The 23,567-nt window shown below is 43.2% G+C and overlaps 3 protein-coding genes across 4 annotated transcripts in view; 2 read left to right on the forward strand and 1 right to left on the reverse strand.

Annotated features, from left to right (window-relative positions):
* Positions 1-16,184, forward strand: part of LOC132837285 (late histone H2B.L4-like) — a 28,781-nt gene extending 12,597 nt beyond the window's left edge. The window contains exon 2 of the mRNA XM_060856959.1: positions 15,805-16,184. Coding sequence (XP_060712942.1) covers positions 15,805-16,184 — 380 coding nt within the window. The remainder of the gene's footprint in view (positions 1-15,804) is intronic.
* Positions 1-21,415, reverse strand: part of LOC132837378 (histone H4) — a 565,847-nt gene extending 544,432 nt beyond the window's left edge. Inside the window, exons 1-3 of one of the 2 annotated variants that reach the window (XM_060857045.1) lie at positions 20,215-20,556; positions 19,613-19,652; positions 19,012-19,341 (exon numbers count right to left, since the gene is read on the reverse strand). In XM_060857045.1, the coding sequence (XP_060713028.1) occupies positions 19,012-19,341; positions 19,613-19,652; positions 20,215-20,503 (659 nt within the window). In that variant the 5' untranslated portion in view covers positions 20,504-20,556. Of the gene's footprint in view, positions 1-19,011; positions 19,342-19,612; positions 19,653-20,191; positions 20,557-21,395 lie in introns of those variants that run through there. The other variant, XM_060857046.1, reaches the window with a different exon arrangement.
* On the forward strand, positions 17,368-17,757 carry LOC132837387 (histone H2A type 1-like). The gene has a single exon (XM_060857055.1). The coding sequence runs from the start codon at positions 17,368-17,370 to the stop codon at positions 17,755-17,757; it is 390 nt and encodes a 129-aa protein (XP_060713038.1).
* Positions 21,416-23,567: the final 2,152 nt, after the last annotated feature.

Below are 23,567 nucleotides of genomic sequence, written 5' to 3' on the forward strand. Positions count from 1 at the left end.
GAGATAAATTTTCAAAGCAAGAGTCAACTACCTTGGAGGAATTACAATTTTTATTCTCTCTGTCCATTCTTTACGTACATCACCCCATTTGCCAATAATTGTTATATATCACAGCCATAGAGTTATATAGATGTAGAGCACAGAAACAGACCATTCAGTCTGGCCCATCTATGCCAGCCAGATATTCAAAACTAATCAAGTCCCATTAGCCAACACTAGTGCCGTTTGCCAGCACTTGGCCCATATCCCTCTAAATCGTTCCTATTCATGTCACATCCTCATGCCTTTTAAATGTTGGAATTGTTCCAGCCTCCACCACTTCCTCTAGCTATGCATTCCACACACACACACACACACACACACACACACACACACACACACACACACACACACACACACACACACACACACACACACACACCACTTTCTGCATGAAAACATTGCCCCTTAGGTCCCTTTTAAAACTTTCCCCTCTCACCTGAAACCTGTGCCCTCTAAATCTGGACTCCCCCACCTCAGAGAAAATGCCTTGTCTATTTAGCCTCTCCATGATCTTCCTGATTTTATAAAGGTCAGAATTTTATAAAGGTTATAAAATAATATAAGGTCGCCCCTCAGCCTCTAACACTGCAGAGAAAACAACTCCAGCCTCTTCAGCTTGTCACTTTCGCTCAAGCACTCCAACCCTGGAAACAATCTTGTAAATCTTTTCTGAATGTTTCATGTTTCACAACATCTTTCCGATAGGAAGGAGACCAAAATTGCACACAATATTCCAAAAGTGGCTAAACCAATTACCTGTACAGCTGCAACATGACATCCGAATCCCAAAACTCTGTGCTCGGACCAATGAAGAACAGCATACTAAATGTCTCCTTCATTATCCTATCGACCAGAGACTCCACTTTCAAGGAACTATGAACCTGCACTCCATGGTCTCTTTATTTATTAATACTGCCCAGGAACTTACCATTAAGTATATAACTCCTGCCTTGATTTGCCTTTCCAAAATGCAGCACCTAGCATTTATTTGAATTAAACTCCACCTGCCACTATTCAGCCCATTGGCCCATCTGATCATGATCCTTTTGTACTCAGTGGGAACCTTCTTTGCTGTCCACTACGCCGCCAATTTTGGTGTCATCTGCAAACCTTTTATGTTCACATTCAAATCATTTATATAAATGACGAAAAGCAGTGAACCCAGCATCGATCCTTGTGGCTCACGACTGATCAAGGTCTCCAGTCTGAAAGGTAACCCTCTGCCATCACCCTCTGTCTTCCACGTTCAAGTCAATTCTGTGTCCACATTGCTAGTTCTCTGCTATTTTCATGTGATCTAAACTTGCTAACCAGTCTACAATGAGGAAACCTGTCAAACGTCTTACTGAAGTCCTTATAGATCACGTCCACCGCTCTACCCTCATCAATCATAGGGTCAAAGAGATGTACAGCAAGGAAACAGACCCTTCGGTCCAATTCGTCTATGCAGACCCGATGAACCAACCCAATCTAGTTCCACCTGCCAGCACCCGGCCAATATCTTTCGAAACATTTCCTATTCATATATGCATTCAGATGCTTTTTAGAAGTTGCAACTGTACCAGCCTCCACCACCGCTTCTGGCAGTACATTCCATTTACGTACCACCCTCTGCATGAAAAACTTGACACTTAGGTCTTTTTATTTCTTTTCCATCTCACCGTAAACCTATGCCCTCTAGTTCTGGACTCCCCCACCCCAGAGAACATACCTTGTCTATTTATCCTATCCATGCTCCTCATGATTTTATAACCCTCGATAAGTTCACCCCTCAGCCTCCGATGCTGCAGGGAAAACAGCCCCAGCCTATTGAACCTTTCCTTCTAGCTCAAATTCTCCAACCCTGGCAACATCCTTGTAAATCTTTTCTGAATCCTTTCAAGTTTCACAACATCCTCCTGATAGGAAGGAGACCAGAATTGTACGAAATATTCCAAAAGTGGCCTAACCAATGTCCAGTATGGCCTCAACATGCACTCAATATTCTGATCAATAAAGGAAAGCATACCAAACACCGCCTTCACTATCCGATCCACCTGCGACTCTACTTTGAAGGAAAGTATGGACCTGCACTCCAAGGTCTCTTTGTTCAGCAAAACTCCCTCGCACCTTACCATTAAGTACATAAGTCCTGCTAAGATGTGCTTTCCCAAAATGCAGCACCTTGCATTTATCTGAACAAAACTCCATATGCCACCCCTCAGCCCATTGGCCCATCTGATTGAGATCTCACTGTAATCTGAAGTAACCTCCTTCGTTGTCCACTCCTCTTCCAATTTGGGTGTCATCTACACACTTACTTACTATACCTCCTTTGCTCACGTCCAAATCATTTATATAATTGACAAAAAGTAGTGGATACAGCACCGATCCTTGTGACAGTCCACTGGTCACAGTCCTCCAGTTTTAAAAACAGCCCTCCACTATCACTCTCTGTCTTCTACCTTCGATCCAGTTCTGTTTCCAAATGGCTAGTTCTCCCTGTATTCCATGAGATCTAACTTTGCTAACGAGTCTCCCATGGGGAAATTCTCTTTGTTACTTCTTCAAAAAACTCAATCAAGTTTGTGTATCATGGTTTCCCATGCACAAAACCATGTTCAGTCTCGAATGAGACCTTGACGGTCGAAATACGTGTAAGTTCCATCTCTCAAGATTCCCTCCAATATCTTGCCCAACACCAATGGCAGGCTCACTAGCCTATAGTTCCCTGGCTTTTCCTTATCACCTTTCTTAAATAGCACCACGTTAGCCAACCTCTAGTCTTCCGACACTTCCCCTGTGACTATCGATGATACAAATATCTTGACAAGGATCATGCCAAATCCTTCCGTAACCTCCCACAGAGGCCTACAGTACGCCTGATCAGTTCCTGGGGAATTATCCACCTTTATGCGTTTCAAGACATCCAGTAATACTACTTTTGTAATATGGACATTTTAAGATGTCACCATCTATTTCCCCCCATTGTATATCTTGCGCTTCCTTCTCCACAGTAAACACTGATGCAAAATACTCATTTTGTATCTTCCCCCATCTTCTGCGGCTCCAAACAAAGGCCGTCTTGCTGATCTTTGAGGGGCCCTAATCTCTCCCTAGTTACCCTTTTGTCCTTAATGTAATCATAAAATTCCTTGGGAATCTCCTTAAAGCTATTTGCCAAAACTCTCATGCCCTCTTTTTGCCCTCCTGATTTCCCTCTTAATTATACTCCTACTGTTTATTTCCTCTTCTAAGGATTCACTCGATCTCTGCTGTCTATATCTGACATATGTTTCCTTCTTTCTCTTCACCAAAACCTCAATTTCTCCATCATCCAGCATTCCCTATACTTCCAGACTTGCTGTTCACCCTAACAGGAACAGACTGTCTCTGGAATCGTTATCTCATTTTTGAAGGTTTCCTATTTTCCAGCCTTCACTTTACCTGCGAGCTGCCAATCAGCTTTTGAAAGTTCTTGTCTAATATTGTCAAGCCCATTGATATTTTACAAGATTTTTCAAGGAGTTTAGACTGAATTCTTATCTGAAATAGATGCCTGGGAGAGGTGTTAAATCTACATTTAATATGACATTTTTAAAGTTAAAATCAAGATGGGAAAGAAAATCAGACCGTAACATCATTTCAAAAACCATATATAACATAGATGTTAAATACAGAGATAGAAGGAAACCAGACAAAAGTCACCAGTTTACAGGATGCACCAGTGTTATTAAGTTGAGTAGTGATTGGGCAGGACAGAGTTAAACCTTTAATGAATTTTTGTCACATACAGAGACATGGCAATTAAATAATGTGAATTCCAAACACCCATTGAGTGCCAAAGCCTGACAAATAAAACTGAACATGCTATGGGCTGGAAACAAATGTAGAAATTGCTGGAAACATTCAGCACATCTGGCAGCATCCGTTGATAGAAAGTAGAGTTAATGTATTGGGGCCAGTGACTATTATTCAGAACTGAGTTTCTCCAGGAATTTCTAATGTTTCTGACAGTGGAAAGTAATTACTGCACACGCACACAGCAACTGACTGATTCAGAATTAGTTCAAAATACAAACATCATAACTGCAGAGCAGGACTAACAGTTATGGAGTTCCATATACACTGCAGGCAACAGGAAATGATCCAATCGAAATGAATATCACTCTCACATGGAGTTACTGTGGTCTGCAGCAGTCAGAGACATCCAGCTAACAATTCTACTTCCATTCAGACAGCGTTCCATTTCTATCAATGTATCATGGTGGCAGAGGAGCTCCCATCCCCACCTTTAGCAAAACATCAACTCAATACCATTTTCTCAAATAGTCAATGCGATCACGTAATCGTAATTTGAAACGATGGAGTAGGAAAGATTTAGTGAGATAATAGAAATAAACATGACAGCACAGTTTACTATTCCATTTTCATCCATATGTTTATCCAATGACTATTTAAATGCCCGTAAAATTGGCGAGTCCACTACAGTTGCAGGCAGAACATACCATGCCTCTACTACTACTCTGACATTTGTCTTATATTTATCATCCCTCAATTTAAAGCGATGTCCCCTTTTGCCAGCCATCACCATCGGAGGAATAAGGCTCTCACTGTCAACACTATCTAACCCTCTGATTATTTTCTGTTTCTCTTTTAAGTCACCTCTCAAATTTCTTCTCTCTAATGGAGCCAGATGTCCCTCAGCCTTTCCTCATAAGACATTCCCTCCAGACCAGGCGACATCTCAGTAAATCACCTCTGAACCCTTTCCAAAGCTTCCACATCCTTCCTGTGATGCGGTGACTAGAAGTGGACGCAATTTTCCAAGTGTGGCCACACCAGAGTTTTGTAGAGCTACAGCATGACCTCATGGGTCCAAAACTCAATCCCTCTCCCAATAAAAGCTAATACATCATATGCCTTCTTAACAACTCTATCAATTTGGGTGGCAACTTTCAGGGATCTACGGACATGTACACAGATGTCTCTCTGCTCATCTACACTGCCAAAAACCTTACCATTAGCCCAGTACTCTTTATTCCTCTTGCTCCTTCCAAAGTGAATCATCTCACACTTTTCCACATTAAACTCCATTTTCCACCTCTCATCCCAGTTCTGCAGCTTACCCATGTCCCTCTGTAATCTGCAATGCCCTTTGGCACCATCCACAACTCCACTGACCTTAATGTCATCCACAAGTTTGCTAACCCATCCTTCTGCGCCATTACCCATGTCAGCAGTGGACCCAAAACAGATCCTTGCCGTACACCATTAGTAACTGAACTCCAGATGAACATTTCCCATCAACTACCACCCACTGTCTTCTTTCAGCTAGCCAATTTCTGAACCAAACCGCTAAATCACCCTCAATCCCGTGCCTCCACATTTTGTGCAATAGCGTACCATTGGGAACCTGACTGAAAACACCTTATGAAACACTTTACTGAAATCCATATACATCACATCAACCGCTTTACTCTCTTCCATCTGTTTGGTCACCTTCTCAAAGAACTCAATAAGGTTTGTGAGGCATGACCTACATTTCACAAAATCATATTGACTATTCCTAATCAACTTATTCCTATCGAGATGATGATAAAGCCTGTCTCTTCTAGACTTTTCCAACACTTCACTCACAACCAAAGTAAGGCTCACTGATCAATAATTACCAAGGTGGTCTCTACTCCCCTTCTTGAACAAGGGGACAACATTTGCTATCTTCCAGTCTTCTGGCACTATTCTTGTAAACAATGACATCAAAGATCAAAGCCAAAGGCTCTTCAATCTCCTCCCTGGCTTCCCAGAGAATCCTAGGATAAATCCCATCTGGCCCAGGGGATTATCTATTTTCACACTTCCCAGAATAGCTAACACCACGTCTTTGTGAACCTATATTCCATCTAGTTTAGTAGCCTGTAACTCAGTATTCTCCACAACAACATTGTCTTTTTCCCTGTGTGAATACCAATGAAAAATATTCATTTACCACTTCTCCTATCTCTTTGGACTGCACACACAACTTTCCACTCCTGTCCTGAATTGGACTGCAAGTTATTCTAGTCATTCTTTTATTCCTGATAAAGCTATAGAAAGTTTTAGGGTTTTCCTTGATCCTATCTGCCAAAGACTTCTCTTGTCCTCTCCTGGCTCTTCTTATTTCTCTCTTTAGGTCTTTCCTGGCTAGCAAATAGCTCTTAAGCGCCTTAGTTGTGCCTTCACATCTCATTGTAACATCAGCCGCCTTCTTCCTCTTGACAAGCGATCAACTTCCTTCGTAAACCAAGGATCCCTCACTTGTCCACTTCCTCCCTGGCTGACAGTTATATGCTAATCAAGGACACGCAGTAGCTGTTCCTTGAATAAGCTCCACATTTCATTTGTGCCATCCCACGCAGTTTCCTTTCCCATCCTATGCATCATAAATCTTGCTTACTCACACCATAATTGCCGTTTCCCCCAGTTATAAATCTTGCCCTATGGTGTATACCGATCTCCCTTTCCTTCCCTCAAGTAAACATAACCGAATTGTGGTCACTCTCACCGAAGTGCTCACCTACCTCCAAATCTAACACCTGGCTGGGTTCATTACCCAGTACCAAATCCATTGTTGCCTCGCCCTTGGTTGGCCTGTCTATATACTGTGCCAGGAAACCCTTCTGCACACATTGGACATTGAATCTGAAGTATTTAAAGTATAATATTTCCAGTCAATATTTTGAAAAGTTGAAGTCTCCCATAACATCTACCCTGTCACACTCACTCTTATCCAGAATCATCTTTACAATCCTTTCCTCTACATCTCTGGAACTATTCTGAGGCCTATAGAAAACTCCCAACAGAGTGACCTCACTTTCCTGTTTCTAACCTCAGCCCATACTACCTCATTAGACAAGTCCTCGTACATCCTTACTACCATTGTAAGATTGTCCTTACCATACCTCCCCCTCTTTTACCATCTTCTCTGTTCATACTGAAACATCTAAATCCTGGAACCTACGACAACCATTCCTGTCCCTGCTTGATCCATGTGTCTGATATGGCCACAACATCAAAGTCCCAGGTACCAACCCATGCTGCAAGTTCACCCAACTTATTTCGGATGCTCCTGGCGTTGCAGTAGACACACTTCAAACCACCTTCCAGTTTGCCGGTGCACTCCTATGACACTGAAACCATATTTATGACCTCCCTACTCTCAACCTCTGGACTCAGAAACTACAATTTAGGTTCCCATTCCCCTACTGAATTTGTTTAAACCATCTCAAAGAGCATTAGCAAACTTCCCCCAGGATATTGGTACCCCTCTGCTTCAGGTGTAGACCATCATGTTTGTAGAAGTCCACCTACCCTAGAGTGAGCCACAATTAACCAGGTATCCAAAACTCTCCCTCCCACTCCATCCCTTTAGCCACGTGTTCAACTCTTCTCTCTCCCTATTCTTCACCTTGCTAGCATGTGGCACAGGCAACAAACCAGAGATAACAACTCTGTTCTAGCTCCAAGCTTCCATCCTAGCTCCCTGACATTCTGCCTTAAATCTACATCCCTTGTCCTACCTATGTTGTTAGTGTCTATGTGGACCATGACTTGGGGCAGCTCCCTCTCCTCTTCAAGGATCCCAAAAACACGATCTGAGACATCATGAACCCTGGCACCTGGGAGGCAACACTCCAACCATGAGTCTGTCTCTTTTCCACAGAACATCCTATCTGTCCCTTTAATTATGGAGAACCCAATGACTAATACGATGTTCCTCTCCCTGCTTCACATTTGAGCAGCAGGGACAAATTCTGTTCCAGAGACTTGTACCCTGTGGCTTACCACTGGTAAGTGTACCCCCACCCCCGAGCTGCTCATTTTATTTTTTTTGCGAGAATAATTCAATTTAGTTTGGATACATGTGAGGTGTTAGATTTTGATGAGTCAAACCAGGAGTGGACCTTTACGCTTGATGGTGGGGTCTTAGGGATTGTTTCTCAACAAAGAGACAGAGGGGTGCAGTGCATATTTCCTTGAAAGTAGAGTCACAGGTAGATAGGGCGGTGAAGAAGGCATTGGGCATGCTTGCCTTCATTGGTCAGAACATTGAGTGCAGGAGTTGGGATGTCATGTGGTGGCTGTACAAGACGTCAGTGATGCCACTTTTGCAAGATTGCGTACAACACTCATCACCCTTCTCCAGGAAGAATGTTGTTAAACTTGAGATGGTGCAGAAAACATTTACAAGGATTTTATAGTTATAGTGTCATACAGCATAGAAACAGACCCTTCAGTCCACCACGTCCATGATGTCCAACAAACAGCAATCTGCACATTTACCTGCACTTGGCCCATAGCCGACTATGCCCTGGTTTCTTAACAGCATATCCAGATGCTGCTTAAATGCTGTGAGAGTATTCCATCACACTCTCGGGCAGCACATTACAAACTTTACGTCAAAATATTTTTCTCAGATATCCTCTAAACTGTTTTCCCCTCCACTTCAACTTTTGCCCTCTGGTCTTCGATACATCTGCCAAGGGGAGAAAGGTTCTCGCAATCTACTCTGTCTGCATATTTCACAATTTAGTATATCTCAGTCAGATCCTCCCTCAACCTCCTCTGCTCCAAGGAAACCAAACCCAGCTCATACAGTCTTCCCTTTTTCAGGAGACTTTCCAACCCACGGCATCCTCTCCAGCCAATCCCATCCTTCTAATTGTGTGGCAGTCAGAACTGCACACAGTATTTGATCTGTTTTATAAAGTTGTAATAAGACTTCCTTGCTCTTATATTCAACAGCTCTGGTACTGAAGGAAAGCATTCTATATGCCTTCTTCAGCAGCCTGTCTGCCTGTGCTGACACCTTCTGTGATCTATAGACTTGTACACCAAAGTCCCTTTGTTCCTCAGTACTCCCTCGGGACCAATCCTCCATTGTGTAATTCTTTCCCTTATTAGACCGCCCAAAATGCATTATCTCATATTTATCAGGATTAAATTCCATCTGTGATTGCAGTACCCAATGTCCTCATACTGTAGCCTGAGACCATCCCCGTCACTGTCAACAACACCACCGACTTTCATGTCATAGAGCAAAGAACAATACAGCACAGGAGCAGGCACTTTGCACTCCAAGGCTGCACTGAAACATATAATATTTCCACATGAAAAATTCATCTGCAGTCTTACTAATTATATGTTCTACATTCACATCCAATTGTTAATATGTACATAACAAGCAGCAAGGGTCCCAGCACTGATCCCTGTGGTACACCACTGGTCACAGGCTTCCAGTCACAAACACAACCCTCCACCATTATAGTTTGCATCCTGGCTGCAAGCTCCTTTCAGCTCCAGTTTGCTTAAGACTTCAAGAGCCGAGTTTGAACCAGTCTTTTATATGAGACTTTGTCAGAGGTTATAGGGGTGGTCTGTACCTGGCCAGAATAGAGTGGCCCATGTCTGTTAACACAAACTGACCTTTTAAGAATTAAACAGCAGGATGTGAAACACATTGGCAGGCAGAAACTATGCCAAGCAGCCTGCTTACACAGTAAGGCAGAATGATACCATTCAATAAGTCACTGTGAGGACAGTAAAAAGGACCCAGCCTGTTCCTATTCGAAACAGTTCTGACCAGTAGACCTAAGGTCTAATAAATGAGTAATTCCAGCCACATTAAATGAACGGGTAATTGTCCCAGTTAATGAACAGACACCAGGTGCTAGTTACAGCCCATTAATGCCCTAAAACGGCTCAAGTTATTTATAGTAGTATGTAGTTTCTTGAAATAAGTTGGAATATTAAGAATTAGGTTCTCATAAAGAGACGTAGCATCATCTCAGTAGTTTCCAGCCTAAAAAATAGGTGCATAATACTAAAGTATAAGGGGGAAAAGAAGCATTTAAACCTGGAAGTGAAGGTTAGTTAGCTTTAGGTAATGACTTCTCTTACACCCAGAACCCACCTCACAGCCCATTAATCAAAGTGCTAATAGTTGGAATATCTAAATTACTTTACATTTTGTAACTGAGTTTTTATAACAGACATTAAAATTACAAGTCTGTGGCAAGTAAGTCAAAACAAACTGTCCTTTTGTTTTTCTTCATATATTTCCCCACTATCTGAATTATATCAGAGGAGCAATTGATCTTGATACAATGGAATACAATGAATAACAGCATTCAAGCTGTCCTGAGAGAGATAAGCTAAACTGAGTGAAACCCGAGGGTGTTTAGAAAAGAACTTTGGAATGAGAATGGATAGGATGCACACAAAGATTGCAAGGCCTAGAGATTACAGTGTCCTCTAAACTCTGACAGGTCAGGGGATCCTGGGGCTGTCCATAGAAATTCTCATCATTGATTAGGTATCTCATTGAATAGGGTATGTAAAGTAAGAGGGAGGAACATCATAATAAAGTTGTATGTGATTGTTATCAGAACGTTTATAAGTAATATTGCTTTTTATTGTTAAAAAAGTGTGTCATGGACCTCTCTTCGGAGGCCAGTCTCGGGGGAAGATCATTTAGCCCTCTCCATGCACTAACCCGTTTCTGTTTGAATAAGCATCTACCACTTGCCTGAATGCTGCCTGCCTGCTGAGTCTTTCCTCCCCGGTCAGGAGTTATGCTTTGTCAAAGGCCTTACAGAAGTCCATGTAAGCCACGTCAACTGCACTGCTCTCATTAGGATGTTCCATTGCCAGAACTGGAGGTTTTGAGTTAGGAGGAGAGGCTGAACAGGCTGTTGCTTTGTTCCATGGACTGTTGGAGAATGAAGTGTGTCTTTTGTACAGGTTGACAAAATCATGAGAGGCATGATATGGTGATATACCGAATGTGGGTGAGTGCAAAAATAGAGGGCACAGGTTTGAATTGTGGAAAAAAGATTTATAAAGGACCTATGGGGTTACTTTATCACATAGAGGGTGGCGGTTGTATGAAATGAGCTACCAGAGGAAGTGGAGGTGGTGGGTACAAGTACAACCATTTATATGCATCTGGATATATACAAGAATAGGAACAGTTTAAAGGGATATGCATCAAATGCTGGCAAGTGGGACTAGATATGATGTGGAGATGCTAGTGTTGGACTGGTGTGGACAAAGTTAAGAATCTCACAATACCAGTTTCTCAGACAACAGGTTTATTTGGAACCGATAGCTTTTCAGAGTGCTGCTCCTTCATTGCTCTGAAAGCTATTGCTTCAGCATAAACCTGTTGTACTATAACCTGATGTTGTGAGATCTCTAACTTAAATGGGATGAGGTCAGATTCGGATTTCTGGTCAGCACTAGCAGCTTGGACCAAAGGATCTGTTTCTGTGCTCTATAACTGTATGACTCTCTGAAGGCCACACCTTGATATCATTACTCCCAGTTAGACATTACTGGAGTTGCAAAGGTCCATTGCTTTTCCCTCGTTGACTCTGAAGAACAGCACAGATCCTTTCTGAGACAATACGTTGTGGTTTCACTTACCAGTGAGTCTTACAGACACAAACAGTCAAAGAAAATAAGCTCTTTCCCATTCACTTCAGGAAACATAACTGAAAACGCTCTCCTTTGCTAATTGGCTGTCCACTTTACAGCAAACATTTAAACTGCTCAGTACCACAACGCAGGAGGATTGAAGCAGGATCAAGTGATCCTTCCTATATCATAACAACTATTCCGTTCAAAAATGTTTTTTATACATAAAATCAGTGCGTGTACACAATAGCCCGAGTAGTCAACATTAAATTTTAGTTGCCAAGATTTTCACTGGACAACATGGCTCTAATCTGTTGACTGTCATATCTGAGCAGAGTTTTAAAGGACAATGAACCAATGAATCCAAAGTCCCATTGAATAACACAGACTGACAGATAGAAAGTACTTTCTGAGTACACAAACCGTACAAGTGAATCGAAGAAACAAGATTAATTCTGCACTCACAGAAGAATAAACAGTTGCACATTGCACCAGTTATTGTCCTTATTTGTGTAATGAAGGACTTGAAGGAAACTGAGAATTTCTGGACACAACAAAGAGTGAGATGGTGCCAATACACAACGGGTACGGAATAACTTGCAACATACAGAAATACTGTCAAGTTAGTAGGTCTATAGGCAAAAAATAGAAAAGTCATGACCTTTAAAGATGTCACAGTTGGGAGAACTAGCATTTCATTAAACAAGTTATCCAGGACAGTGTGAGAATGAAGTATGTCCGTCCCAATTTACAAGTGAACTTCCTATAGCTTTTAAATGCCTGGTATCATCTTATTCGAAAAGTAAATTCTACTTGTTTATTAGAAAATACTGAACCTATTGCATGTTCACAATGTATTCCACTTTAGTAGGGAAAGAAGTAAATAAAAATTCAGACTAATTATTCATCCAATTATCTCACCAGCTTAAACTTGCTGTCTGACTCTCTGACTGTATGTAATTCATGTATCTTTTTATCCAGACTGGAGGAATTAAATAGCAGCCAAGCATCAGATTGAAACAAATATTGCAATTTAATTTGTTTCCACAAAAAGAAAGTAGAACAAATTTCAGACAAAATGACCGAATAAATACCTTGTTTTCAAGTAGCCCAAAGGAAAATCAAACATTGACGTGGAAAGGTACACATTCAGACAGATACCCAGAGATTATTGGGCAGAGAATAAAGAAACTCTCATACTGGTCTTGTTTTACACGTGTAAACAATAAATTCAATATACACATTCAGACCAGAGACTGACCAATCCAGAAAATAGCTTCTATTCAAAGGTACTGTTTATTGATTGTAAGTTGTGGAAATTATCCAATCTGCTTTAGAGTGCCAGAGACTGACAATGGTATAAAAAGTCTCACTTTAATTTACAGTAGAGAGTTTCTCCAGTACAGGTAGAGGACATTCGGCCCACAGGCCTGCAATAACTTGTCAAAGCACATCGCCCCCAGATATAGACCCCTACCCCCATAACCACATCTTTAACATAGTTAACCCACCTAGTCTGAACATTGCTGAGTATTACAGGGCAATTTACCATGGATAATCCAGCTAACCTGCCTGTTTGGACTGTGGAAGGATACTGGACTACCCAGAGGAAACTGTTATGAAGACGTGAGTATAACTACTTTTAAGCCAGTTGAACTTCTGAACAGCACCAAGTGTTCTGAAAAAAAAGTAACATTTGGTCAAACAACTCTCGTAGCTGCTTGCCTGGAGACAAAAACAAAATTGAATTCAACCAATTGGTTTAAATTATATCCCGAAAATACCAAATTCCAATCCAGTTTGAATTGAGTATATTGACAATCTTATAAGCCAATGACACAGTCCGATGCTCTGGAGTTGTAAATAGTTGTTAATTAATCACTCTCTGTTATACTTAAAGCTGTTAATCTTTAACGAGTTCTTCCCCTATTGAATTTTCACAGATTACTGCATGGGATAAATCTTTTCTGTGTTGCTGGTTTTAAATTAGTAAAGAAGTTTGTTGTAACAAAACCAATGCAGACATGGGGAGCATATCTGGTGCAATTTGCACAATGAGCCAAGGCTGGAATTGAAACTGGGTCCCTGGCACTAGTGTGTCACCATGCTACCCTGACATGGATGGCAAATGATAAAATCTTTTGCATGTTGAGCAACAGAGATTTGAAATAAAATAAGCTCCTGCAATTTCTGGCAAGTGTCATGTTAAACAGAGACAAATATTGTAAGTACACTCATTTATTCACAGAGCACACACTGAAAGGTACAGATACTTTCAAATGCACTCATTCATTCATGTAGTTGAAACTCAGATGCAGAATGAAAACTGCACATAAACATTCACATTGTTTTAGATCTATACCTGTCAGTTTCTGCAATGTTCTCATTCATTTAAAAAAACTGACAGGTACACTTTGATAGCACTCACATTCTCAGAGCTACGTACACACAAAAATGTCACAGAATTCTCATTTGTCTTTTTGTCTTCTGCTTTGAGACATTCAAACTGACAAAATCCTGAAATAAATTAATTACTGTAGTGAAGACTCCGCAATTGCATGACAGAAATGGGAGGCAACATTCACCTTTAGCTTTATCTCTAACTTACTGTGTGTGCTCACAGATCGCACACTGACAGATTCAATTACAACTCACCGTGACATAACAGGGATGGAGTTAAAAAAAACATTCATTTCATCTGAAAGTTAGAAATGTTGAGATATTTGCTCTCTCACATGCCATTGATTGACAGAAACTGAGTAAAAACAAGATTAGAAACAACAAACTGGCAGTTACAGAATGAAATATGGAGTCAGTTGCAAAGTGTAAAATTGTTAGGATACAATGCAACTATCCATTGGCGAGAAACTGGCATAAACAGTGTAACGTCAGCAGTAAAATTGTTATTGCCAATTTCTGCAATGTACAAGATATTGCCTCTTGCCAAATGCTGCAGTTATAAATACAAACTTACTGTCAAATCGCAAAAGTTGATTGTAAGGATTTGCTGTGGAGGGGATGGAATCCTACCTAAGACTGTCTAAAGTGGTGTTTGGTCACACTCAAAATTGTAGATATTAAATGAGACACATTCTTAAGTAAATGACTGACACCTACAGAATAAAAAAAACAACAGCTTACACTACAGAAGGTTTGAGTTACAGTCCAGTAACATACTGACATGTAAGGACTGTGAAATAGAGTAAACAAAAAACTCCCAGAAATGGATAGGCACAGATTGGAGGATCATTTCCAAGTGGCAGGCAAATAGTGTAAAGTTTTCCCGCTTCCATCAGTGTTTGACGGATACAGAATTAAACCTGTCCTGAAGTAACACTAATTGATTATTACACAGAGGACCAGAGCCTCAATGGACAGTTGTTGAATTCATGCTAAATGTCTAAGATAGATGTAAAGTTAAAGTGAGACATATATAGTATGCGAACGGTTTCTGGTTAACAGGCATTCATATGAGAAGGAGAAATGCTCTAAATCCCTGCGTGAAAATTCAATACTCTGAAATAAAAAGAGCAGCAACGTGGTTCTGATACACTGTAGTTACTTGCAAAGCAAAGTTACATATTGGTCTCTCGGCCCGCAGTTAGCAATCAAGTTCTCAGAAATATATTAATACCACATTTTCAACCCGTGACTCAAAAAAAGTTTTAAATAGGGACTTTTTTTTTCATCTCTCTCCAACTCCGTGCAGTTGAGAACGAATTCCATCAACCCCAAACCTAGAAAACATTCACAGTCTTAGAATTCCTGCAGTGTAGAATTAGGCACTTCGGCCCAACGAGTCCACACCGACCCTCCGAAGAGTAATCCACGCAGACCCATTCCCCATTATTCTGTACTTACCCTTGATTAATGCACCTAACCTACACATCCCGGAACATTATGGACAGTTAGCATGACCAATTCAACTCCCTGCACGTCTTTAAATTGTGAGACGTAAACTGAGCACCCGGAGGAAACTCACTCAGACACGGGGAGAATGTGCAAAGTTCACACACACAGTCGCCCGAAACTGGAATCGAACCAGGGTCCCTGGCGTGGTGAGGCAGCAGTGCTAACCACTGAGAAACGTGGCAAACTCAGTGTTAATTCCAGCCCATAGAGAGGACCAGAAGCAGACATGCGGAGTTAGAAACACACCCTTTCACTCCCACATCAGAGCAACAACGAGCAAAAGGAAACCGAGCCAATACCACAGTCATTTTCTGTGTCACAGACACAAAACAAATCTCCCTCAGTCAGACTGACAGGAACAGAATCACCATCCACTTCCCATTTCGTTGTATATTCTGACAGATCCACATTGAGTCCCACACAAACCAAAAGCACGGCAAACCTCCAAGAAGGGCGCGAAGAAAATCATTAAGAAGTCGCCAACGAAGGGCAACAAGAAGAGGAGGCGGTCCAGGAAAGAAAGTTACTCCATCTACATCTACAAAGTGATGAAGCAGGTTCACCCCGACACCGGCATCTCCTCCAAGGCCATGAGCATCATGAACTCGTTCGTCAACGATATTTTCGAGCGCATCGCGGGGGAGGCTTCCCGCCTGGCCCATTACAACAAGCGCAGCACCATCAGCTCCCGGGAGATCCAGACCGCCGTGCGGCTGCTGCTGCCCGGGGAGCTGGCCAAGCACGCCGTGTCGGAGGGCACAAAGGCGGTGACCAAGTACACCAGCTCCAAGTGAAGGACCGCACTGCACTGAAACACACACATCCACAATCCAAAGGCTCTTATAAGAGCCACCCACAACATCCCTGAGACAGCTGAATGTGTTAGTTTACATATGATTCTCCATCATATAATTTTACTCCGAGTGCTATATTTGTTTATATAAGAGCTTTGCAAATTAATGAGGTACGGTAGGGGGAAGATTGCATAAATAGCCGAAGAGAGTGGGCAAAGTAAACGTCGGTGAATCATTTTCATCTTGTTTATTTAAAGTTGCTAAATCCCTGGGAAAATTTTAATACTTATTTTCACACCTTGCAAACAACCACCTAATGAAGGAGCAGCACTCCGAAAGCGAGTGCTTCCAAATTAGCTTGTAGGACTATGATCTGGTGTTGTGTGATGTTTAACTTGGCAAACAATACATACTTGTCCGCATTTGCAATGCGCGGGTTTAATCCGATTTTTCAGAATGCAAAGAGCAAAGCACTTTCTGCTGTCGGTGAGAGGCTTTCAAAAGGAACCAAGAGAACGCCAAAACAGCTGTCGGATTGAAATGTGATGCTTTTACTGAATCTGAGACCGAGAACAATAAGGGAGGACAGCTTTAAAATATCGTCTAAACACCGTGTTCGTCATTGATACTGAGCCGGAAGAATGTTGTGTGCTGCTCTATCAGCATGCCGGGTGCTACTGAAATGTGAAATGAGAAGTCAAGTGCAGACTGCAGTGTTTGGCGTGTTTCTTTTCAGTTTTTTTAGGTTTAGAAAATTACCCACTCGCGATCAGAAATGGACGGATACAGGTCGGCAAATGAGGCAGAGACGGATCGAGTAAAGCATACATTTGTAAACTAAAAGTAAATTAAGATAGGAATATTTTATAAAAACTTCCTCTGTATTTTGTACTTCATTTTTCAATATAAAACGCACTCCTTTGATTGTAAATTGGCGGGATTTTCAAATTGGAAAGAAAGCGGTTGATGATTTGGCGCCGGTACTTTCCGCCCTCCTCCCCGGGCCCTCTCCGGATTGGGGAATGAGGCAGATATCTGATTGGGAATTGAAACAACATTAGGCGGGGCTGAACAATGGGACCAATCAGAAATGGCCGCGTCACCATTCCTCCCGAAGGTATAAGAGGCCGCAATGTGGGCAGAGTGTAGCATTCTCTGTGACAGTGTTTGTGAGATTGTCAATATGTCTGGAAGAGGAAAGGGCGGTGGGAAAAGTCGCGCCAAGGCGAAGTCTCGGTCGTCCCGGGCTGGCCTGCAGTTCCCGGTGGGCCGTGTTCACAGGCTCCTGCGAAAGGGTAACTATGCTGAGCGTGTTGGTGCCGGAGCGCCGGTCTATCTGGCTGCGGTGCTGGAGTATCTGACGGCTGAAATCCTGGAGCTGGCCGGCAACGCGGCCCGGGACAACAAGAAGACCCGCATCATCCCCAGGCACCTGCAGCTGGCCGTGCGCAACGACGAAGAGCTCAACAAGCTGCTGGGAGGGGTGACCATCGCTCAGGGCGGGGTGCTGCCTAATATCCAGGCCGTGCTGCTGCCCAAGAAAACTTCCGCTGCTGGATCTGCTAAAAAGTGAAGATGGTGTTCTTGAATCTTGACAACCCAAAGGCTCTTTTAAGAGCCACTCACAGCATCTGTGAAAGGAGCTACACCGTCATCTCTGCCGGATTTATTTTACTTTTAATGTGTAGAAACTTAAACTTTGAACCAGAGATCAGTCAATTACAAGTGCCTTCTTATTGAATACTTGTGGTTTGGAGATGCTGATGTTGGACTGTGGTATATAAAGTTAAAAATCACGCAACACCAGCTTATAACCCAACAGGTTAATTTGTATGCACTAGCTTTCAGAGCTTTCATCACGTTCGTAGAATATAAGATCGTAAGACAATTTTTCGCAAAAGTTTAAAATGTGATGCAAGTCAAATCATATTCAAAAAAACCATGGTGGTTTCAGTTTTTACAAATGTAATTCACAGAACATCTAAAAGTTACATTTTTAAGTGAACCTGAACAACTGTTTTCAGGTGTTAGGAACCTGAACAGCACGTTGACCCAGATAATGCCTTTCAGGTGTAAGCTGCCCTGAGTGAGACTATCTGTACCACAATGGTCAGATTGCTTCTAATCGTTTTTAAAAAATGGATTTAGAATTTTATTTGGATTCATACAGCGTTTGAGCGAAGCACACATACACTTCTACACACACAGGCACTCACAGAGAACCCTCTCTCATACGCTCATATACACTGTCCCTCACTCAGGCATGCACCCTCAGACATACGCGTATACTCTTTTACACTCGCACTCATAACCGCATGGCACATGGTGAATTTGTATTTGCAGAACGAGAAATGTCCGCGATCGGGTTTGACTTCAGTTTCACGTTCCTTTTAACTGCATCAGGAAGAGCTGAATTGACTCAGTGCAATAAGTATACAGTCGATGTAGCTGATACTACTCAGCGGCTCCTATCCCTCTGCGCTTTGTTCACTAGTGTGTTCATAGACTGGCTTTCTTCCCTGCTCCCAGAGAGAGAGCATATTAAGTATCCGTGAGTGAGTTTTTTCAGCTATAAAATGAGGGAAGGGGGTAAAGTGAGATTCCTGATGTACTTCCTTGCTTTATAATTACAATATTAATACAACTCATCAGTTTCCCGCTCTCTCTGGATGGTTTAGTGGCTCTGAAAAGAGCCGTTGTGTTTCTCTCTCTCTCGGTGAATGTGCAGGGTCGGCCAGGCTCCGTTTAGGCGCGCTCCCCGCGGATCCGGCGGGCCAGCTGGATATCTTTGGGCATGATGGTGACCCGCTTGGCGTGGATGGCGCACAGGTTGGTGTCCTCAAACAGTCCCACCAGGTAAGCCTCGCTGGCCTCCTGCAGGGCCATCACCGCCGAGCTCTGGAAGCGCAGGTCGGTCTTGAAGTCCTGAGCGATCTCTCGCACCAGGCGCTGGAAGGGCAGTTTGCGGATCAGCAGCTCGGTGGATTTCTGGTAGCGGCGGATCTCCCGCAGAGCCACCGTGCCGGGCCTGTAGCGATGGGGTTTCTTCACTCCGCCCGTGGCCGGAGCGCTCTTGCGGGCCGCTTTGGTCGCCAGCTGCTTGCGGGGAGCTTTCCCTCCGGTGGATTTGCGCGCTGTCTGCTTGGTTCTGGCCATTCTCTGCAACAAACACACAGGCTGCTGCTGTCAATGCTGAGGCTGCTGCGGTGCTGCCCGTTTAAGGGAACGGAGAGCCTGCCCTAGAGCTGGGATTGGATACAGCCCTGTCCCTCAGCCCAACGAGAAACAGCTCCGGAAGGGACAGAAAAGGCAGGAAAAGAATTGTTGGAGTCTGATTGGTTCACTGGAAATGACAGTTGGTCAATTTCAAAATGCCCGCCGAATTCACCCTCTCAAACCCTGAAATCAAATAACATAAGACATATTACGCCACTCGTCCGCAACTCAGATGCTTTATAGTAATCGATTAAAGCCTAGTTAGGAGTCAGTGCAGACAAGAGGCGGGATTATTGCCTGATATGTCTGTAACAGGCTGGAGGAAAGGCGGGTTTAAAACAGCCCAGAAAACTGAGCAACCGAACGTCTACCCACCGTGAGTCAATCTAAACAACACTGCCGATCTTGGAATTGTACCACGATAAAATAACAGAAGCTCACCGAATCGATATTTTATTTCAACCAGATCATAATCAGCCAAAACACAACTTAATGGCCGCCCGAACAGACTGTAACAGGCACATGGACAGAACAGGCTATGAAAATATCCGCTGTGACCCAGCATCAAAACTCATGAAAGTATCGTTTCTGGAAGGGTCAATGAAATACAAATACCGCATTAGTACCGCATCAGTGTCTGGGCAGAATGACAAATGACACGGTAAAGAACCGTTATACTATCCCCTCCCTATGCGCTGCCTTCCCCGTCCTCAGGTCCCCGCTCACTTTCGGAGGGTTTGGGTGGCTCTGAAAAGAGCCTTTGGGTTCGCTGGAAGAGGGTCGCTTTATGCTCAGCCGCCGAATCCATAGAGAGTGCGGCCCTGGCGTTTCAGAGCGTACACCACATCCATGGCGGTGACCGTCTTGCGCTTGGCGTGCTCAGTGTAGGTGACCGCATCCCTGATCACATTCTCCAGGAAAACCTTCAGCACCCCGCGGGTCTCCTCATAGATCAAGCCCGAGATGCGCTTGACCCCGCCACGGCGAGCCAGGCGCCGGATGGCTGGTTTCGTGATGCCCTGGATGTTATCACGGAGCACTTTGCGGTGCCGCTTCGCTCCGCCTTTTCCCAGGCCTTTGCCTCCTTTACCTCTTCCAGACATCACGCTTCTTCACTCCAATCGCTGCCGAATGAGAGCCGAGCTGCCGCCCCTTCCTTTTTTATACAGCCCGGCCCGACCTGACTGAGAAAGAGCTGACAGAGAGTGAGAGGCGGGTCCGGAGAGGAAACTGAGTGACAGACAGAACAGAGAAATGGCTTTGATCATCCAGCTCCGCCTCCAGCCCCAACTGTATCAGGGACTGAACCTTTTCTCGCCAAGATTTGCAGATGCCGGTGTTGAACTGGGGTGTACAAAGTTAAAAATCACACAACACCAGGTTATAGTCCAACAGGTTTAATTGGAAGTATACTAGCTTTCGGAGCGACGCTCCTTCATCAGGTGATAGTGCTGTCCAGAGGAGCGCATGCGTGAGACCCTCCCCCAGCGCTGCCATTGAGGAGCATTTACTCAGTGAGTGCAAGAGGTTTGTTTGAAACAGACCGCAATGGAGAGATCAGCGCCCAGGGAAGCGAGGGAACAGCAGACTCCTTCCGCAGCACATCGGGATGGGAGCCTGGGACACAGAGGGGGCTCCGAGACCGGGATTGATTCGGGGTGAGTTCAGGGAGAACCGGGGGCTGTTTGTAAGAGGCCGAGCGGAGCAGGAACTGGTCCCGGAACTTGGAGTGAGCGGGCTGGGGGGAAGAGAGAGGCCTTTCTCGGGCTGTGTGTGGGAGGCAGAGCGGGAAGAAGCTGCTGTGGGGCATTCTTGTGATTTGCAATCTTCTGAACCCTGTTGAAATTTCATTCTGTTTCCTCACTGTTTGTTGAAAGTGTGCAATCAATAGTGGAACCGCAGACCGACTGTAGGAATGAGATACTCCTCTAAAAGCACAAACATATGGGTCTTGGTAAAACCATGAGGTATCGCGCCGTTTTTCCTCTCTCCAACAGGTAGTATATTAGGAGTTGGAAATTGGACTATATTAGCATCCCGGTGGTGAGTAGTCCCATTCATGGAGCTGTGCAGTTGTTGCTCAATTTCTTGGTCTTACTCAATTGGTATCGAATCATATGAAAATGCCAAGGTGCAGCGCTGCACAACTCCTGTCCTGTTGGTGAGCACAAGGAATCATTGAGTCATAGAGATGTACAGCATGGAAACAGACCTTGCAATCCAACTCGTCCATGCTGATCAGGTATCCTAACCAAATCCAGTTCCATTTGCCAGCACTTGATCCATGTCCATCTAAACTATTCCTATTCATATACAAATCCAGATGCCTTTTAAATGTTGTAATTATTCCAGCCTGCCCAACTTCTCCATGCCCCATGTAATTTTATGAACCTCTATAAAAGGTCCCTCTCCAGGGAAAACAGATCCAACCTATTCAGCCTCTCCCTATAGCTCAAATCCTCCAACCGCAATGAAGCACATTTACATGGAGTTTATCTGTGACTAAGAAGACTAGAATTAATCCTTTACTGTTTAGTTCTCAGACACAGAGATGACAATTAAATGTGAATTCCAATCAATCCCTGCTAAAGTCTGAGTTTTTCTCACTCCTAAATGACGACCTCGTGGTAACTCATGCGCTATTCGACACTTCCCTCTATAACCCACTGGCAATACAACTCGATATCTGCACATTTCTCATCAGCCTGAATATGTGAAGATGCAGGGATAGATTCACATTCTTCTTCTGTGTATGCCTTTTGATACAACTGCTTTAAATTTGCTTAAGATCTAAGCTTTATCATCTGTCTGTTCCCGGTTTGTCTCAACCTTCCGATCCAACAGGGTCTCTGCTCATTTCACTTCAACTTTCTTATCTGTACTGTTTGATGTCTTCTGTTTCAACTGGTGACTGTGACTTTGTCACCACACAGTCAAGAATAATCCCAGGATATGTGACCAGCAATAATTCAGTTGCCTGTGTTTCCATTGGCTTTGCAACAAAAGTAGGCAGCACTCCTACCGGTGAATCAACAATATTATTTGCAAGGATAAATTGTATTCCCAGCTGAGAGTTTGTCCAATACTCCTGCCACAACTTCTCCACTCTTCACTGGATAATCTAAACTCACTTCTCACAATTAAGCATTTCTTGTCTCAACATGAATTCCCGTTACTAGAACCTTTTTTGAGCAATAGTCCTTCAGAGGTGCATATCTCCCCATCTTTCAGCATCACAGATATAGAGGATCTCTGTATCTCTTAATATTGTAACCACTTTACCTGCTCCTCCTGGCCTGTGCGAGTAAACTTTACCTACAGTGGTGGAAGGTTTTAGAAGATCTGGCTCCTCCAAACCAGCTTGTGAATTCTGATGCAGCTTTCGAACATCCATTGTGCTTTCTGTTACCACTCCAATAAAATTCACTGTCTTACCCTATTTCCTACATCTGGGTTCCCAGTGTTTTTCCTAACCCACCAACACTGATTTATGTAGCCTACTGTATTGCAGTGAAAACACCAGAGCTTTTTAACTTCTCTTTCCCCCTCAACGGTTTCCTTTTTACCCTGTGATAAGTCATACTTATGATCTTCACAGAAATCTATTCCTTTCCATGTGAGGGTTTTTCTTGTCCTCAACTTCTATCCCTCATGGATTGAAATAGGTTTTGGAGGCCAATCTTTGACTTATGGACCAACTCGTAACCATCAGCCATTTCAGCTGTCAATCTTGCTGTTATAGCTCTCTGCTCTTCCCCATGAGTTTTCACTAATTCAGGAAGTGCCCATTTCCAAAGTTCAAACTCTCTCTCTTTCTTCCTTTACTTTCTCTCCTTTACTCTCTCTCCTCAGTCTCTCTTCTGTATTTAATCATAATTCAAAAGAGTTCATTTTTGTCTCCCTTTCCTTGTGTTTTGCCTCTAACTCAAGTTGCTGAATTTTCCATTGAATGTTAGCCATCTCTAAAGATTCTGATGGTGTTTCCAACAAGCGTAAATGCTGAGCTACTGCTGTAATTATCTTTCCTTTCCTCATGGAAGGACACAGCCTCAATCCCAGCTTGTCTGCTATTTCCAGCAGTTACCCTTAATCACCTTTTGTAAAAGCCCCAAAATCACTTCTTCCACCCACACAGAAAACCCTTGTTGACTGAAAGAGTTATTGCAC

The sequence above is a fragment of the Hemiscyllium ocellatum genome, chromosome 49 (assembly GCF_020745735.1).
Source record: "Hemiscyllium ocellatum isolate sHemOce1 chromosome 49, sHemOce1.pat.X.cur, whole genome shotgun sequence".
In the NCBI taxonomy this organism is placed as follows: domain Eukaryota; kingdom Metazoa; phylum Chordata; class Chondrichthyes; order Orectolobiformes; family Hemiscylliidae; genus Hemiscyllium; species Hemiscyllium ocellatum.

Bases quoted from the DNA above. Each gene is read 5' to 3' on its own strand.
- LOC132837387 (XM_060857055.1), top strand. From the start codon at position 17,368: ATGTCTGGAAGAGGAAAGGGCGGTGGGAAAAGTCGCGCCAAGGCGAAG.